Source organism: Hevea brasiliensis, chromosome 2 (assembly GCF_030052815.1).
Source record: "Hevea brasiliensis isolate MT/VB/25A 57/8 chromosome 2, ASM3005281v1, whole genome shotgun sequence".
NCBI lineage: Eukaryota > Viridiplantae > Streptophyta > Magnoliopsida > Malpighiales > Euphorbiaceae > Hevea > Hevea brasiliensis.
This window is the reverse complement of record NC_079494.1, coordinates 104,785,038-104,800,813: the sequence shown is the minus strand read 5'-3', so window position 1 is coordinate 104,800,813 and position 15,776 is coordinate 104,785,038. Positions and strand designations below refer to the sequence as shown.

At 34.3% G+C, this 15,776-nt stretch overlaps 1 protein-coding gene across 1 annotated transcript; it reads left to right on the top strand.

Moving 5' to 3' along the window:
• The first annotated feature begins 11,932 nt into the window (after positions 1–11,932).
• LOC131177960 (heparanase-like protein 2) lies at positions 11,933–15,762 on the top strand. Its single transcript, XM_058143141.1, has 9 exons — positions 11,933–12,083; positions 13,525–13,673; positions 13,759–13,795; positions 13,882–14,065; positions 14,163–14,314; positions 14,421–14,844; positions 14,930–15,055; positions 15,147–15,246; positions 15,329–15,762. The coding sequence occupies exons 1-9, from the start codon at positions 11,933–11,935 to the stop codon at positions 15,662–15,664; spliced, it is 1,659 nt and encodes a 552-aa protein (XP_057999124.1). The 3' UTR covers positions 15,665–15,762.
• Positions 15,763–15,776: the final 14 nt, after the last annotated feature.

The following is a 15,776-nucleotide window of genomic DNA, read 5'->3' as shown; positions in this document are numbered from 1 at the left end:
ATTTGAGCCCTTTTTGCAGGTTGGATAGGTCTTGAGTGTAAGAAAAACTCTATCGAATTTTCAGTAAAACCTAGGTTGTCTTTAACTTTTTCAAAGTTTTATTTTAAGTAAATATTGATCAGTTTGTAATGTAGTTGTTTAGGTGAGCCGGGCCAGCTTTCCTTCTCCGCCCAGCCACCGTAGTGACTTGTGAAGTACTGTAAGCAGATATTAATTTTACTTATAATTTCAATATTATTATATATTCAAGGCATGTTCATGCATCACTTATAGATATATGTACATAGTTATTTACTAGGCATGTCTTGTATTGCATTTGTATTTGATGACATTACTGTGATTATTGCTTTATAGCAATCTGGAGCTGCATGTGTGAGTTGGTGTGCATGTGGTGCGTATATGGATATGGGTAGGACGGGTAGACGCGGCTGGAGCTTGACTCGTTAGGACCCGATCCTCATTATGGACAAGTCGGGGTAGGCACGACTCTAGTTGATCTCATTGGCCTCGCATTTGGATATTAAGAGAAAGTCCAGCTTGAGTTGATATCGCTGGCAGAGGTTGAAATTAAGAGAGCTATAGAGGGGATCAACACCTATATATATATGTGTGAGTATAGATTTGACACACAGGTGTGTGAGTGTTCTAGATTGCCTTTGATGTGATTATGACTTATCTTGTTTGAATTTTGTGAAGATGTTGCATGTCATTCTTAGAGATGCACTAGACTTAGATAGTTATAGAAATTGTATTTAAAATCAATATCTTACTCTATGAGTTGAACGCTCACTCCTGTTCACTCTATTTTTCTAGGCTACAGGAGGAGTTCTTTTTTCAGAACAACCAGTTTCCTTCTTCACAAATTTATTAGCAGTTATGTATTTATATTATTATTTTCTAAAATTCTAATCTAGAACTTCGCATGTGTTAGCAGTAGTAATAATCTTATCAAGTGCCATGCAAATTTAAGTTTTGGAGTTTTTAATAAATGTAAAAGTTTTATGATATTTAAATTGTTTGCAAATGGTGATGTCAGGATTGAGATGGGCTCTCTTAACTTTAGTATCCGATGGTTATTGGGTTGGTTTGGCCTAAATAAAAGTATAATATTTTATTTTGGTTTTATTTGTATGTTGGGCCTCAGATTTTGGCCCTAATTATGGATTCGGAGAATAGTAAGGCTTACTATGGGCCTTGAGAGTTTTATGTTAGCCCAGGTCTTATTGTCAGTCCAACCTGTAGAATCGAATCGTGAAACCACTCATGATCTAGAAATGACAGTTATTATCTTTGCACTGAAAATTTGGAGGCACTATCTGTATGGCAAAACGTGCAAGATATACACCGATCCTAAAAGCTTGAAGTACATTTTTGAGTAGAGGGATTTCAATTTGAGGTAGAGGAGATGGATGGAGCTTCTGAAAGACTATGATTGCACTATCCAGTACCACCCAGGTAAAGCAAATGTGGTAGCAGATACTTTGAGCAAGAAGTCTTCTGGTAGCTTGGCACATATAACAATAGAGAGAAAACTGTTGATACAGGAGTTGCATGAGCTAATGGATTAGGGTTTGATGTTGGATATAACTGTTTTGGGTGCACTTTTAGCACATTTTAGAGTACAGATAGATCTACAGGACAAAATTAGAGTTTCTCAGCATAGGGATCCACAATTAATGCGGATTGTGGAAAGGGTGTAGTAGGAAAAGATCGTGAGTTTGGGTTTGATGGAGATGGTACCCTTATGCAAGGCTCCAGGATATGTGTGCTAGATGTGAACAACCTAAGAAATGAAATTATGCAAGAGGCACACTGTATACCTTATAATGTTCACCTAGGATGTACAAAAATATACCATAATGTGAAGGATAGGTACTGGTGGAATGGTATGAAGAGAGACATAGCAGACTTTATGTCTAAGTACCTAGCTTGTCAAAAAGTAAAGTTTGAACATTAGAGGCCATTAGGAAAGTTGCAGGAGATCCCCAACCCAGAATGGAAGTGAGAAATGATCACCATGGCCTTTGTAATTGGGTTGCCTCGTACTACCTGAGGGTATGATTATATATGGGTAATTGTGGACCGTCTAACTAAGTCAACTCACTTTTTGCCTGTATGGACCATCTATTCTGTTGCTCAGTATGCAAGGTTGTATATTATGAGATAGTCAGATTGCATGGGATTCTTGCTTTCATAATATTTGACACAGAGTCTCGGTTCACTTTTCAATTATGGAGGAAACTTCAGAAAGCACTTGGCATACAGCTAAATTTTAGTATGGCTTTCCACCCACAAATAGATGGATAGTCTGAAAGAATAATTTAGACATTGGAGGATATTGTTAGTAGTATGCCCCAGAGTATATCATTTAGTATGTATCTTGTACACATTTTATTAATAAAAGGCAATTTCACTTTTCCGTTTACATAATGTATTTATGTGTAATAGAAAAGGTCCATTGATATTTTATTAGAAATTCTATTCTTAAGTTGTTAAGAATATGAGTGACAGTATTTCTAGTACAAAGTATCATAAATTGGTTCACAATCGAGGATACTTTATAATAACGACATGACTTATCCAGAAAGATTGTAATCATGTTTGTTCCCAAGTTATTTATATGAGATGTAAATAAGATGGACTGGTGAGTCTCATGCCATATAACAAATATGATAGGCACTTATACTTGATAAGTAGGCCGAACCAGTGACATTTATGATAAGCACATAGAGTTTACTCTTGTCAATGCATTGTCATAAATCATATCAGTTCATATAATCTTTAGACCTGAGATAACACATTTATCTTGTATATAGGTGGTTTGAGTTTGATACTGCTTTCATACTTGTACTGTGTATGGGTATATGGGCATGCGTTGGCTCCTACTAGTTATATATGGAGGTAGGTGTTGATCAAGATGGAATCTGTTACCCTAAGTAAATAGGGATACAATCCTATGTTCATTTAATTATTCTTGATGTTTCAAGTTCCTGGTAAGGACAGATAGATTTATTCAGAAAATAGTTTCTGGTGAGAAAATCTTTTTAATCAAGAACTGGAATTAAAAGAGAACATATATTCATAGCAAATGGGGTTTGACATAAACCATGACTCCAGCTCGAATTGGAATTTTGTAACAAAGAGATTCTAGTGCATGGTAACATATGATTATAGGTTCATTTAAGGTAAACCTTATTACTGATTGGGTGGCCATGGCATGCTATGCTAGGTGTTAACCATAGTCTATGAGCTGCCTAAAATGATTTAAAGAAATCATTTATGGTAAGAAAGAGTTCTGATGATATTAAGAGTTGATATTATATCTCATTGCCAATTAGTGATGAGCCTAGTAAGTTACACACATACACAAGTAATCACCAAATTAAATATGATTTCATTAATTAATTAAAGAGTTTAATTGATTAATTAAATAAGTTTGGTTTGCAATTAGATTGCAAAATCCCTAGCATGACTTGAAACCAAATCTAGGTTATTGGATGTATAGTATAAGTTAAATTTATATTTAAAGTATTTAAATATGAATTTAATTAATGAGAAATTAATTAATAGAGATTAATTAATTAATTTATATTTGATATAAATTGATTAGAAGAAGAGAAATAATTATTTTGGGTTGAAAACTCAAAATTAAGACACAGGGGTATTTTGGTCATTTCACAGGGTGACATGTGGCATCATAAGATGGTGACACATGGCACTACACATAATCTTGCCATATGTCTTTTAATCATATAAGATGATCAAAGTTAAGATTAAATATAGGTTTGACACTTAGCACAATGTGATTGGGTCAATTAAACCTAGAGCCAATCAGAAGGTGACATGTGGCAAAGGTTTTAAGTGGTGACCTAGCTATATAAGGGAAAGGATAAAAAGAAAAAATCAATATGCTCATCTCTCTTTGGTGCCGCCACCCTTGGTTACCTCTTCCTCTCTTCTTCTTCATCTCTCAACAATTCAAAGAGATTTGCCAACAATCTCTTGAATTAAAAATACTAGAAATCGTTTCTAGTATTCTGTTTACATTTGTAATCTCTCAAAAGACAAAACCTGATTTTCTAATTGATTGAAAAAGCTTTAGAAGCTGTTCAAGGGGCTGCCATTGGTGATCTTGGTGTGGACAAGCTAGAGGGACAACATCTGGTGTCCTAGGCGCATCCCAAAGGTGCCAAACACATTGCAATGCATCAAAAAGATTAATGCACTTATTCTTGATCTAATCGAGGGTTCTAATGAATTAATCTATTAATTCTAAAATCTTAAATGGAAAATGTAGATCCAAAAACATATTGAAAGAGTTTTAATATGCTGTTTATCATTGAAATCAAATAGATAAAAATGAATCTTGCATGATGCATGTGACCCTAGATGAAAAATTTTTGAATTCAATGATCTAAACTTAGGTTTTTTATGCTTCTGCTCCTGCAATTGGTATCAAAGCCACTATATTTGCCATTTAGATTATTTATTATATGATTTAATTGTGTGGTTTGATCATGAAATGATTGTTTCATTGCTGGTTGTAAAAGAAAAAATGGCGGCATGCTTGGTTGCACCATGGTGCGCATGGTTTGTGCACCACCATGGTGCGCATGGTAATTGGTGGGTGTTGTATGTGCAAGTGTTGTATGATCTAAGGCCTATTTTGTGTCTAATTAAATTGTTTAATTAGAAATATAATCACACAATTAAATTTGTTTAAATATGATTCAAATCTGAATTTAAATTTGTTTGAATGTGATTCAAACATGAATTTTTAAATTTGTTTGAATGTGATTCAAATCTGAATTTTTAAATTTGTTTGAATCATATTCAAATCTGAATTTTTAAGTTGAATATGAGATATTCAATTTAATTTAAGTATGTATGTTTTATTTAATTGTTAAATAGTGATATGCATGATGAATGATCATGGACTATAAAAGACCAATGTGATTGGATTTATTTCTTTTATGTTTCTTTGGGTTGTAAATTAATTAATTTATTTTAATTTATTTTGGGCATGTATTATAAAGGTTGTAATATTTTTTGGGTTGTAATTTCATTTATTTAGTTTTTGTAAATTCGCCTTGGTATGCCAAGCATTACTATGTAATTGGATTGCAAGAAGATCAAGGAGGTCAAGAGCATTGGTGGGACCAGTGGGAGGAATTCAAGATCAAGTGTTGATTATGTACTCCTTCAGCAACTCTTGTAATATGAATGAATGAAATGCACCTAGGAATACGCTGATTCAATTCTTGGTGGCTCAAAATTGAATCCCTTAGAAAGTCCATGATCATGCCATATTTATTATTATCCATGAATGCATGAGATGTATGAGAATATATGCAAGTATATGATATATGCATGCTAATTGGATAATGTGCAAAGTGAGACCTTAATAGTAATTAGGACGACCACAAATCTTCCAAACAAATGATTAAGCTGGAAATAGTATAATTAAAGTAATTATAACATGGGCCCTCCATTGGGGCAATTATTTTAAGAAATTTTAAATAGTTGCATATGATGCAATTAATTTAAGAGATTTTCTTAAGAATAATTGTTAAGCATGAGATGTTGTAAATATGTAAATGGTTTGGTGGCCAATAATGGATGTGCCTGAGGACATTAAAATTATTTGCATGTTTACTGGCTCAATGGGATCAACTTAACTAATGCAAGATAAGTCAATAATGGATGTGCTTGAGATTTTGAGCATTAGGGGCTAAGTAAAGGATTGAACCTCACATGAGATATGATGGGCAAGGAGTTGCTCACTTATAATTTATTGTAATTCCAATAATGGATGTGCTTGAGGATGATCAATAGGATTATAAGAATTCAATCACCCACTAGAAATCCTTCCAACTAGGATTTCCGTTTTCTACTTTGGAAGTGTAGGATTCGCTAAGTTAGTGGGAGGACCAATTTGATTAAAAGACCATAATCATTTTGGTTAATTACATGATATATTTACTAATTAATCTAGTTATTTTCTGCAGTTAATTTTCTGATAATAATGAGCATAAAACAACCACCACCATCCAATATCCTTGCAAGCATACTTGATCACAATAGGTTGACAGGACCTAATCTATCTGATTGGCTTAGAAATTTGAAACTTGTCTTGAACCTTGAACATATAGGATATGTTCTAGACTCACAGGTTCCTGGTCCCTTACCTTCAGAGGCCACACAAGAGGAACATGAAACTTTGGACAAGTGGAAGGAGCATGATATGAGATCCAAGTGTTACATGCTTGCTTCTATGAGTAATGAGTTCTGAGCGACATGAGAATATGCAGAGTGCGAGTGAGATCCTCCTTCACCTACAAGAGTTGTATGGTGAACATAGCAGGAATGCCAGGTATGAGATATCTAGGCAGCTATTTCGCATGAGGATGTCTGAAGGATAGAATGTTGGGGATCATGTCCACAAGATGATTTGGTTGATTGAGCAGTTGAAACATTTTGACTTTAACATGGATTTTCAACTACAAATGGATTTGATCCTTTAGTCCCTTCCTTAGTCATTTGGGAATTTTGTGACAAATTTCCATATGACTAAACAAGAATGCACCTTGGCTGGTTTACTCAACATGCTGGTTATTGCCTAAAAGAATATGCCGGGAAATAAAGGAAAAGAGGTAGCTTTGATTGCATCTTCTTCTGCTGGAAAGTCCAACAAGAAGAAAGGCAATAAGAAAAAGAAACCTCAAATTCCTGGTCCTTCCAAGAAAATAAGCTAAACAGAAAGGGAAGGCTAAAGCTGATGGAGGCAAAGGAAAGTGTTTTCATTGCCAGCAGGATGGGCACTGGAAAAGGAACTGCCCAGGGTATCTTGCTTCTCTGAAGGACAAGAAGGATACACCTTCGAAAGGTATGTCCATATCTTGTTATGTAGATTCTGATGATACTCATAGTTCATCTACAGCTTGGATTTTAGATACTGGTGCCAGTTCTTACATTTCTTATGATATGCAGGAACTAGCAAATAGTAGCAGCTTGCGTTCTCGAGATGTTAGACTTCGGATTGGCGATGGCTCAACTGTTGAAGCTTTAGCCATAGGATCTAAATCTTTTTACATGTCTGGACATGTTTTGTGTTTGGATAATATTTTATATGTACCTGATGCTTTTAAGAACATCATTTCTATATCTAGTTTGATTAGAAATGGCTATGAATTTCAATTCACATATGATGTTTGCAATATTTATTTTGGAAATAAATATGTTGGTTCGGGTTATATGAATGATGGTCTTTATTATTTGGATAATAATGACAAACACAAAATGAATGCAAGTGATCTAAATGAATGCAATGCCATGGTGAAAATCAACTCAAGTTCAAAATATATTTGGCACTTAAGGTTAGGTCATGTTGCAGAAGATAAGATTGCAAAACTGGAGAAAATAGGGATTCTATCCTCATTGGGTTCTGAACCTACTCCAACCTGTGAATCCTGCCTTCAAAGCAAAATGACTAGATCACCCTTTGTTGGACAAGGGCTAAAAGCTGAAAATATTTTAGAGTTAATATATAGTGATGTATGTGATCCATTTAAAGAAATGGATAGAGGTGGTTTTCATTATTTTATTACCTTTACTGATGATAAATCAAGGTTTGGGTATTTGTATTTGATGAAATACAAACATAAATCCTTTGAAAAGTTCAAAGAATTTAAATCTGAAATAGAAAATCAAACAGGAAAAAGTATTAAAGCTCTTCAATCAGATCATGGAGGTGAATACTTGAGTACTGAATTTGATGAATACTTGAGAGAGCACGACATTGTTTCCCAACTGACTTCTTTAGAAACACCACAGCTAAATGGTGTATCTGAAAGGAGAAATCGTACCCTATTGGATATGGTACGTAGTATGATGAGCTATACTGATATGCCAATCTCCTTTTGGAGATTTGCATTAGAATCAGCTTTGCATATTCTGAATAGGATTCTATCAAAATCAATATCTTCCACACCTTATGAGATATGGCATGGAAGAAAACCAAGTCTTAAACATGTTAAGATTTGGGGTTAGCTTATATCAAAAAGCTAAACACTGATAAATTGAAAACCAGATCAGAAAATGGTCGATTTGTTGGATATCCAAAAGATAGTTTTGGATATTATTTTTATTTGCCTACATCACAAAAGGTTGTGGTGAGTAGAGATGCCACATTTCTTGAACAACAGTTTGTTCAAGAAGGAGGCAAAGGAAGGCAAATGGAGTTAGAATTGGAGAATTCTGACCAACCAACAGATCAGATGGATATAGATCCATCTAGTCAACCTACACCTATTGATGAAACATCTACAGCTGTTCCTCGTAGAACAACTAGGGTATCTCACCCACCAGTGAGATATGGTTTCCTTCATGAAGAAGAACAAGAGTTGTCTACTCATGCAGAAGTTGATCATGAAGATGATCCACTTACCTATGAAGAAGCTATATCAGATATAGACTCCTCAAAATGAATTGATGCTATAAAATCCGAGATTGATTCTATTTATAAGAATCAAGTTTGGGATTTTGTTGACCCACCTGAAGGTATTGTACCTATAGGGAACAAAAGGGTTTTTAAGAAGAAAATTAGTTCTAATGGAAAGGTAGAGACCTATAAAGCAAGGCTAGCAGCAAAAGGGTTTCACCAAAGGCAAGGAATCGACTATAAGGATACTTTCTCGTCTGTAGCCATGCTTAAATCAATCAGGATTCTATTAGCAATAGCTGCAAACTATGATTATGAGATTTGGCAGATGGATGTCAAAATAGCTTTTCTCAATGGATACATTGAAGAAAATATTTTCATGGAACAACCTAGGGGTTTTGAATCCCAAGATGGTTCCAAAGTATGCAAGCTAAAGCGATCTATTTATGGGTTGAGACAAGCTTCGAGAAGTTGGAACATCCGTTTTGATGAAGCCATTAAGTCATTTGGTTTTATCAAAAATGAGGATGAACCATGTGTATATAAGAAGGTTAGTGATAATGCTATCACTTTCCTTGTCTTATATGTAGATGATATTTTATTAATGGGTAATGACACAGGTATGTTGACAACTGTAAAGGTATGATTGTCAAATACATTCTCCATGAAAGACTTAGGGGAGGCAACCTATATTCTTGGGATTCGCATCTATAGAATAATTAGTTTATCCCAAAGTCTATACTTTGAAAAGGTGTTAAAGAGGTTTAACATGCTTGATTCTAAGAGAGGATTATTATCAGTGAGACATGGTCTCCACCTTTCTAAAGAGATGTCTCCAAAGACACTTGAAGAAAGAGATAAAATGGCCAGGATTCCATATGCTTCAGCTATTGGAAGTTTGATGTATGCAATATTGTGTACTAGGCCGGATATCGCATATACTATTAGTTTGACTAGCAGGTATCAATCCAATCCAGGTTTGGAACACTGGATAGCTATCAAGAATATCCTTAAGTTCTTGAGAAGAACTAAGGATTTATTCTTGATATATAGAGGTGGAGACTTGCAATTGGATGATTATACTGATTCTGATTTCCAATCAGATATCGATGATAGAAAGTCTACCTCTGGGTATATGTTCATTTGTAATAGAGGTGCAGTTAGTTGGAAGAGTTTCAAACAGAGTACGACTGCAGATTCCACTACCGAGGCTGAGTATATTGCCGCATCAGATGCTGCAAAGGAAGCTGTTTGGATAAAGAAGTTCGTGACAGAACTTGCAGTACTTCCTTCCATTGAGTCAGCAGTTCCACTTCACTGTGACAACAATGGAGCAGTCATACAGGCTAAGGAACCTCGGTCTCACTAGAAATCTAAACACATAGAAAGGCGCTACTACATTATTAGAGAAATAGTTGGGCGAGGCGATGTAGCCATGCAAAAAATAGCATCAGCTGAAAATTCAGCTGATCCATTCACTAAGCCTATATCACAAACTCAACTAGACCGACATCTTGAGAAAATGGGTCTAAGATATTATAATGAATGGCTCTAGTGCTAGTGGGAGATTGTTAGTAGTATGCCCTAGAATGCTTTGCATCTGTGTCATAGATTTTGGAGGTCACTGGGATAATTAGCTACCATTAATGGAGTTTGCTTATAATAATAGTTATTATTCCAGTATTGGAATGATACCCTATGAGGCATTATATGGTAAGAAGTGTAGGTCCCCTCTGTGTTGGACAAAAGTTGGAGAGGTGAAAGTACATGATTTAGATTTGGTGCAATACACTTCAGAGATGGTTACTTTGATCAGGAAACTTTTAAAGACAGCTTTCAGCAGGTAGAATAGTTATGCAGATTCGAGGAGGAAAGGTATAGAATTTGCAGTGAGTGACTATGTGTTCTTAAAAGTCTTTCCTATGAAATGAGTTATGAGATTTGGAAAGAAAGGCAAGTTGGCACTCGTTACATAGGCTTTTTGAGATCACAGACAGAGTAGGAGCAGTTGCCTATCAATTGGAGTTGGTACCAAATCTTTCTCATGTCCACCCAATATTCCATATTTTCATGCTCAAGAAGTATGCTCCCGCTCCTTCTCATGTGCTATAACCAGATACATTAGAGTTAAATGAGGATTTAACCTTCGAGGAGTAGCTAGTAGCCATAGTGGACTATTAGATGAGATAGCTTCAGTCAAAACAGATCCCTATAGTTAAAGTCTTGTGGAGGAGCCAATTTGTGGAGAAATGTACTTAGGAGTCAGAGCGGAATATGCGTAGTAAGTATTCGTACTTATTTAATATGTAATTCTTTGTTTTTATTCTGCCTTGTATAAAATTCGAGGATAAATTTTCTGTAAGGGGTAAAGAATGTAACACCCCAAATTTTGAAATAATTATTTTGTGTTGATACTGATGAATTCATTAATACAATTATTTAGGTGATCAGAATTGGCATTCTTCTTTCACTCAGCCGCCACAGTGATTCTCGGTGTACTGTGAGTAGATATTAATTTTATTTATAATTTTAATATTATTATACGTACAAGGCATGCTCATGCATTCACTTATAATTATATATAAATAGCTATTATAGGAACGCTTTGTATTACATTATTATTTGATGAAATTGATGTGGATGTCGCTTTAGGGTAATTTGGAGCTATGTGCGTGAGGTGTGATACTGGATATGGGTAGGATGGGCAGATCAGCTTGAGCTAGTCTCGCTTGGGGCCTAGTCATTTTTGTAGTAAGTCGAGGTGAGTACAGCTTTGAGTTGATCTCGCTGACCCCCACATTTGGATTATTAAGAGAAAATCTGACTTGAGTTGATCTCGCTGGCAGAGGTTGGAATAAAAAGAGTTGTGTAGAGGATCAACTTCTATATATATATTTTTTATTGATATGACACACGGGTATGTGAGAGCTCCAAATTATTCTTTGTGCGAATATTATTTGAATTTGGTTGAATTTGTTTATATATGCTATATTTCATCCTTAGGCATGCATTAGCCCTAGATAGTTATATAAATTGTATTTAAAATCAATATCTTACTCTATGAGTTGAACGCTCACTCCTGTTCACCTTATTTTTTCAGGTTACAAGAGGTTCTCTTTCTTTTGTGATTAACCTGTTTCCTTGCAGGTCTACTAATAGCAAATATCAGTATTTCATAGTATTAATTAAAAATCTAGATTCCGCATGTGCTAGGAATATTATATTTGGCGTGGAACTTTAAAAGATTATTTTTTTGAAATTGTAAACCTATATTTATACATGTGTGATTGAATGGGATGAATTTATACCTTGGATGAGGGAGCTGAGCTCTCATTTAATTAAATTGCTGTGTTGAAATTATGAGGGTGAGCTGAGCTCCCCAAATAGATATATTTTGTGATTATAGGTTGGGTGAGTCAAGAACTACCCATTGGATAGTTTAGGTTATGGTCGGATTCTATCCAATTAGTTTCTTGAATTGAGACTTAGAGTATGGACTTCATATTTGGGTTAGAACTTTACTATGGGCTTTGGGGGCCTTATATTGACTCAAGTCTTAGTGTTGGTCTAGCCCATAATTTGGGTCGTGACATAAATGGTGGTAGTGGTAATAGTGATAGCGGTGGTCAAAGTGGTGGTGATGGTAATGGTGGTGGCGACAGTTAAGTGGTTGTAGTGACGGCAATAACAATAGTTACTAGTTATGTTAATAATATGATTTTGGTCACCCACCTATGTAGATCAACCTAGATCCATTAGACTTAAAATTAGTACTAATAATGGTCACTTGAAAAGTCATATATATTACCAAAAAATATAATTGCATATAAAGATGTAACTCTTCTTAATAGTTATATATATGAAGTGGTGTAACTATTGGTCAAAAGGTATCATAACTTTATAAATAGCTAAGTTTTTGTCTTTATTAGATATAGAAGAAAGAGAAGAAAATCACACACAGAAGTGTGAAGTGTGTCTTCGTTTGTGGATGGTGGTCGCTAAGTAGGGGTGGTGATGGTATTGATATTGGTGGCGGCTATAGTGGTTCTTAGCCAATGACAATTGGGTGGTGGTGCATGTTAGTAGCAGTGATCAAATGGTGTGGCAGCGATTAGGTGGTAATGATAATAGTGAAGATAAGAAGTGAAGATGGTATTAGTGTTGACAATAAATAAAAAAATATTAAAACAAGTAATTATGATTATATCTAATTTTATTACGTTACTTAAAGTGTAATTAAATACAGTAACGTAATTACTATTTTATTACATTAAATTCTTTTATATTATCAAATAAAGTAATGAAATATATAATATAATTACAATTATATGCATCATACTAAACATTGACTTAAAATCGAAGATTGGATTTACTTTTTAATTGCTTTGTTCCATTCATATTGAAATTAACCTTTAAAAGTTAGAATCCCAATTAAAATCAAATGAAAAAAAGAAAGAAAATATCCAGCTAATCATGATAGAGTTTTAATTCAATAATATTAAAGTTTTGAAATTGAATGCGAATATTAGAGTTTAAATCTAAACATAATAGAATACATAAATATATTAATCTTATTATCTCCTACGGTAAGAATGCGTAAATATAATTGGAGGATTATTTATCTCTTAATTACGGTAAGAGAATATATAGAAATAAAATTTATGAATATATTTACAAGGAAAAATAAATAAATTAGTCTTAGCTGTAAAAATAAATTTATGAATACATATACAAGATAAAATAAATTACTACCTCTATTTATATATAGACTTCTTTCCTGCATAGATTATTATACACAATTCACCAAAAGACAGAAAGAAATTTAGAGTTTTAGTTTGTTTAGATTTCTTCAACGTAGTTAGTTTAGATTTGTTTGGTGTCACCACAAATTTCAGTATATATATCCAAGCCATTGTTGTATTCATTCATCCATTGCTCCTTCCATTATTCCCTGCTCTTTCGATTTCTCTCTATTCTGTCATATTATCGTGTTTGTATCTAATATACATCAATGGCGACGGTTAAGCTTAGATCATTCTCTGCTCTTTCGATTTTTCTTCTGTCATATTTTTTGTGCTTTGCAGCTGCTGAAGATGTGAGGGTTACTGTGAGAGGAGTAACCTCTGTTGCCAAAACAGATGATACTTTTATTTGTGCAACTTTGGATTGGTGGCCAAGTACTAAATGTGACTATGGACAGTGCCCTTGGGGCCAAGCTGGAATTCTTAATTTGGTATTTATTTATTTTCATTGTTTTTTCTATTAATTGCTCTTTTCAATGGTACATTGTTACTAAAGATTGCATCGCATGCTTGCAGGATTTGAACAACAAGATTTTGGCTAATGCTATCAGGGGTAAACGCTTTTTTTTTTTTTTTTTTTTTTGGTATTTATCTATGATTTTTTTTTGGTGTCAAAAAGATCTGACTTAAAATTTACAGCTTTTGGTAATTTGAGAATAAGAATTGGAGGGTCATTGCAAGATCAAGTTGTTTATCAAGTTGGACATGCTGTCAAGAAATTCCCTCACTTCAAGAGAAACGATACTGGCTTGTTTGGATTTACTAGAGGATCACTTCCCATGCATAGATGGAATCAACTTAATAAACTCTTCAACCAGACAGGGTATGAAGCTTTTATTTTTCAATTAAAAAAAATTATAAAATTTTGTTTTATTATTTGAAAAAAAAAAAAAAAAAACTGTTTAAAATTTTGATTGCAGGGTTAAACTAACTTTTGGGTTGAATGCTCTGTTTGGGAAGCACAAGTCCAGTGACTCAGACCTATGGTTAGGCAATTGGAATCCCAAAAATGCTCGTGATCTTATGGAATACACTATTTTTCAGGGACACAAGATTGATTCTTATGAATTAGGTAATTTTTTTTTAAATAATAATAATAATAATAATTTACATCTCAGTTTAATTTTTTTAATTAGTACTATATTTCTACGCTAATTAATTGTATATTATATCATCAGGGAATGAACTGTGCGCATCAGGAGTATCTGCAAGGCTGGATGCTGTTCAATACAGTAAAGATATTATCGTATTGAAGAAATTAGTGGATAAATTGTACCCAGATCCTAAAACAAGACCAGCAGTGTTGGGCCCTGCTGGTTTTTATGATCAACAATGGTTTAATACCTTTTTTGAGGCCACTGGACCAAATGTTATTCAAGGAGTAACCCACCATATCTACAACCTTGGTCCAGGTGTGGATAAAACCCTGATTGATAAGGTTCAGGATCCATACTTCTTGGACCAAGTAGCACAGACATACAGAGACCTTTCAGTTAGCATCAACGAATTTGCTCCATGGGCAGGACCTTGGGTTGGGGAATCTGGTGGTGCTTTTAACAGTGGAGGCAAGGATGTCTCGCATACCTTTGCCAATGGATTTTGGTTAGAACTATTAATTTCTCTAATAATTTTTTTTTGACATTTTCATTTTTAATAGTTATATAACACCAATTTATATGTGAAATAGGTACTTAGACCAACTGGGTATGACTTCAACATTCAACCATAAAGTTTTCTGCAGACAAGCCCTTATTGGTGGAAATTATGGCCTCCTTAATACCACATCATTCATACCAAATCCTGATTATTATGGGTATATATATCTCATACTTTATTCTATGTACATTAGATCTTTCTAATCTTAATTCCCTTTTTTTTTATTGATTTATTTCCTTGTATATTAGTGCACTTTTATGGCATCGTTTGATGGGGAAGGAAGTGCTGGTTACCACTCACGATACTACTCCTTATTTGCGAGCATATTCCCACTGTTCCAGGAATAAGGTAATCTTATAGTCGTAGCGATTTCAAATTTGTTTTCCTGATTCTGTCTGAGGATTTATAAGTTTATTTGTTTTAAATGCAGCCTGGAATTTCTCTACTTCTAATAAACATGTCAAACCAAACGACCTTCAGTGTTACCGTTGAGAATGATGATAATCTCTATCCAAGCAGTCGGAAGCTCAAGAATTATATTTATGGAGGAACAGAGAAAAGAGAAGAGTATCACTTGACTCCTAAAGATGGGAATATTCAGAGTGATGTGGTGCTACTCAATGGAACTCCATTGAAGCTTACAAGCTCCTTAGACATTCCTGAAATGAAGCCTATTTATGTTGATTCTTCATCTCCGATCACCATTGCTCCTGATTCCTTTGTTTATGTCACCATTAAAGATTTTAAGGCTCCTGCGTGTGCTTAGCCTTTAGCCTTAGAGAAATAGAATAGATTGCCCCCTTTTTTTTAATTGAGGATTTGTATTTTTAGTTTCAATTTCTTCATTTTCTCTTAAGCTATAAATAAAGGATTTTTAG

Coding starts and splice junctions, on each gene's coding strand:
- LOC131177960 (XM_058143141.1), top strand. CDS start 11,933: ATGGACTTCATATTTGGGTTAGAACTTTACTATGGGCTTTGGGGGCCT. Junction 12,084..13,524: donor TGGTCAAAGTGGTGGTGATG/GTAATGGTGGTG, acceptor TGTGCTTTGCAG/CTGCTGAAGATGTGAGGGTT. Junction 14,315..14,420: donor GATTGATTCTTATGAATTAG/GTAATTTTTTTT, acceptor TTATATCATCAG/GGAATGAACTGTGCGCATCA.